The sequence below is a fragment of the Carlito syrichta genome, unplaced genomic scaffold, assembly GCF_000164805.1.
Source record: "Carlito syrichta isolate Samal-C Ts95f unplaced genomic scaffold, Tarsius_syrichta-2.0.1 Scaffold307155, whole genome shotgun sequence".
Lineage (NCBI taxonomy): Eukaryota > Metazoa > Chordata > Mammalia > Primates > Tarsiidae > Carlito > Carlito syrichta.
In genome coordinates this window covers 396,557-400,412 of record NW_007251251.1, presented here as the reverse complement: position 1 = coordinate 400,412, position 3,856 = coordinate 396,557, and the positions used below count along the sequence as shown (strand labels likewise).

The 3,856-nt window shown below is 59.6% G+C and overlaps 1 protein-coding gene across 1 annotated transcript in view; it reads left to right on the top strand.

The window, feature by feature from the left end:
* Positions 1–2,297: 2,297 nt before the first annotated feature.
* The window catches only part of NXPH3 (neurexophilin 3), a 6,139-nt gene continuing 4,580 nt past the window's right edge, over positions 2,298–3,856 (top strand). Inside the window, exons 1-2 of the mRNA XM_021715484.1 lie at positions 2,298–2,417; positions 2,583–2,813. Coding sequence (XP_021571159.1) covers positions 2,298–2,417; positions 2,583–2,813 — 351 coding nt within the window. The remainder of the gene's footprint in view (positions 2,418–2,582; positions 2,814–3,856) is intronic.

Genomic DNA, 3,856 nt, shown 5'->3' with positions numbered 1-3,856 from the left:
AGGCTCCTCATCCTTGAGACGCCAGCCCAAATGCCACGTCCTCGCAGAGACATTCCCTCCCCCCACCTCTCCCAGGTAAAGCGGGACCCTCCATGGTCTCTCTGTCACTCAGAACTTTCTGTTCCTCTTCCTTCACGCCCCCTGCCAGCCTCTCAGAGCTTGTGTTTTCGTGTGCTTCTCATTTAATCTCTGTCTCCCCCATAGCCTGGATTCGCCATGCAAATGAGAACTGCAGTCTCTCCCCTCACAGTCCCCCACACCCGGCCCAGGACCGGACATAAAAGTAGACACTTGATAAGTATTTGTGGAACAAATGAGTCTTTCATCTCGTCCTCATCAGACCCCATTCCCAGGCTTGCTTTCATCTCTGGCCTTTGCCTGAGCTGCTTCCTCTGCCTGGAAGGTTCTTTCCTTTCCCTCCTACCTAGGCTGATCCACACGTCACTTAAGACTGATCTCCCCAGGATCTGTCCTTGACCTCCTCATTTGAATCAGGGTTTCCCTCTGGGCCCCTTCGTGCCCTAGGCAGGGCTCTCTCTCCTGACACTCTAAAAGTGCAAATCGCCAGCTCAACACGATTTTAACAATAATGATCTTGCTCGCCCCTCTCTCTAGGCCCCCTCCCCAGCAACTGGCCCGAAGGCACCCACTTTCTGCCTTTCAAACCATCAGGAACCCTATTTCCCATTCATTCGCTAAGGGCTGCTCAGTGCCCACTGTCCTGTTCTCTTTCCGGCAGCCCTGCAGAGGGAGGGACGGGAGAGAAGCCACACAGATAGGATTCTTCCAGGGGCCAGGCAGAAGCAGTGAGGCATCCGAGGTGGCAAGCAAATACCCGGTCAGCCCCCATCCAGGGTACAAGGAGGCATGGGAGAGGCTGGGGGCGGAGGGCAAGACCACTGAGGTCAGTTCTGCCCCCTTCACTGAGCACCGACTGTATGCAGGGCACGTGGGGGGGCAGTACACAGAGATGGGCCTGGATGGCAGACGTGTCCCGGACGTCACCTCCGGTCCAGCTGTTACTGTGCTTGGCACACAGAGTTGACTGTGTCTGTGGTCTGTCCTCCCACTCTAGAAGCCGTTGGAGGGGCAGAGTTGGGCACAGTTGCCAGAGGTATCTCAGTCAAAGTCAGGGGTCACTTTTGTCTCTCCTTCCAGCTCTTTCTGCTGCTTGGTGCTGTGGCCTGACATCCCTCCTCCCACATTTGTCAAATCACCTCCGCCAGCACCACCTGGGTGGGTGCAGCGCCTTATGAAATGCACAGTCCTGGGCTCCCAGCTACAGACTGAGGCTCCTTGGGCTGGGAACCTAGAATCTGTGTGCTGGGCACCGTGCCCGCTCTGCCTGGCACACTCACGCATGAGAGCCCCGCTGCCCCTGCTGCCTCCAGGGGGTTCTTTTCCATCACCTCCCCCTCCAGCCAGGGTGCCCAGGGTTCCGCCACCCGTGCCTGCCACTCCTCTGGCACCCTCCGCCCCTCCAGCACTCCAGGCTAGACTTTCTCCGCCCTTGAGTGGCCAACAGCCAAAGTTGACCCGCCACGCTCACCCAGACCCCGCCCTCCTCCCCCCAGCTGTGCCACCCACCTCACCGGTCAGCCAGCCAGAAAACTGAGTGCCACCCTTGGCTCCGTTTCCCCTCCCTGCCTCACCTCAGCCACACCCAAATCCTCATCCTCTGCCTCCTCAAGATGGCTTCTGCCTCCCCTCCCCCAGCCCAAACCATGGCATGTGTCTCCTAACTGGTTCCCCCCTCTCCCTCCCTCCAGTCTCCCTTTCCAGTGAATTCTCCAAAAGCTTTTAAAATGCAAATCTGACTATTATCACCAGCCCCCTTAAAACCCTTCAAAGATTCCTCTCTGACAAGGGTCCCAACCCCTTGACTTGACATCAGCTGGTCCCAGCCTCCCTACATCTCCTCCCCTGTGTGCTCCGGGCACAGCAAACGGCTTCCAGTTCCAGTTCTGGCCTCCAGACTTTTGATCACTCAGTGCCCCCTGCCAGGAATGGGCTGACCCTTCCTCACAACGTGGGCATCTCCTCCTCCAGGAAGTCCTCTCTGACCCTCCCCGCCCCTGGCCCCAGGTTGCTTGGTGCATCCCTAATGCCATTCAAGGATCTGTTATTCACTCACCACACTGAGTTATAATTATCGATTTTCCTGTCTCTGTTCCACACGAGCTGACGAGGTGCTTGAGGGCAGGGACAGGGTCCCATTCATCTCTATCCCAGCCCCTGGCCCGGCGCCTGGCCCAGAGGGCAGGCTCTGCCAGGGGCAGGAGAGATGTGGAAGGGAAATGGAAGTTGAGAGCCGGCGGGGCCTAAGGGGCGCGAGGGCAAGTCTGGACAAGGGAGCAGCCGGAGCGGCTGTGTGGGACGTGGGAGCAGGCCCCTCCATGCCGCCCTCCTACGGCTCTGTTTGCACATTTTGTCTCCTCGCGTTCTTGCAAAAACTGATCAGGGAACGGGCATCAGAGACCAGAGTAGCCAGCCCAAGGTCACACAGCCAGTTCTGGAGGGGAGTCGAGGACTGTCTGGCCCCAGAGCCTGTGCTCCACTGCTGGGCCACACTGCTCTCCTAGGGCAGGACCTTCTGGAAACCGACGGGGAGTGGGCCAGCTCCGCCTCTGCCTAGCCAAGCGCCGGAACCAGCTGCCCACACGCAGGCCAGCAGCGTCTCCCTCCCAGACGGACCAGAGGCTCAGAGGCCAGGCAAAGATTTACCCGTTCGCTTCTCCTTGGCTGGGGAGGGGGGTCTTTGGCTGGACATGCGCCCCACCACCACCACCACAGGAAAGAGCTGCTGCGTATTGGTGTGGCCCAGGGTGCCTGGAGACGCAGGGGGCTCTGTGACGCTGGCTGGGTTCTGCAGTCTGTCTCCCTCATCGCACTTGGCCCAGGCTGATATTAAGATTCATCTGCATTCCCCGCGCACCCGCCTGGCAGATGGTGGGGGAGGAGGCTGGGTGCGTGCTGGGGTTGCAGCCAGGGACCGAGCGGGCCTCGGAGGGCCACAGAGTAGAGCACCCACCCACCGGGCCCCACGTGCCCAGCCCGGGCTGGGGCCACTCCAGACGTTGGGGTGAATCCTCACGCTCTCAGCCTCCAAGGTGCTAGGACTTGACCTTTTATTTTTCTACAGATTGGGGGGGCTGGAATTTTAGGGGGAGCCCTGGAGACACGGAGTGGGGATGATAGAGGATGGACCCCCACCTCTGGGAATCTCAGATCAGGGTCTTGGTCTCTCTTCTTGCCCTGGAGATCTGCAGAGACCAGACATAACCAGGGACCCCACTGGGATGGGACCCCCTCTCCGCTGGTGACCCCCTGTGTCACAAGGAGGGTAAGCAGTGAAGAACAAGGGGCCAGCCTCCAGGAAAGCCTTGCCCACCTAACTAACTGCCCAGCTTCTCAGGAGTCTTACCCCCGGCCCCCAGCCCCAGAATCTAGCCGGGCTCCTACCGACTTTTTCAGCCAAGGTTCCCAGCCAAATGTTTTCTGTCACAGTGATGGGACTGAGAAGGTCCGGGGATTACCCCAGTCCCTCCGAGTAAAGTAGAAGAGGAAAGGAATGGGCATGCTAACAAAGGAATGCAAGCCAGACACCTAGAAGAACTTCCCTCAGTCCAGAAGCAAGTCTTGCAGAGAGAGTGGACTTGCAGCTGGGGGCACAGGCTACAGTTAGGAAGATGACCTGGCTCCGGCTCTCAGGATGGGCTTGGGAAAGAGCGGTCTCTCCCAATTCCAGGACTTCCGAGGCTGGGGGCGGGGCAGCAGCCGCTCAGGTCCCTGCGAGGGACAGGCGCCCGGCCAGCGCCCCGGCCAAGCCCCTCCGTCCGCCCCTCCGGAGTCCCTC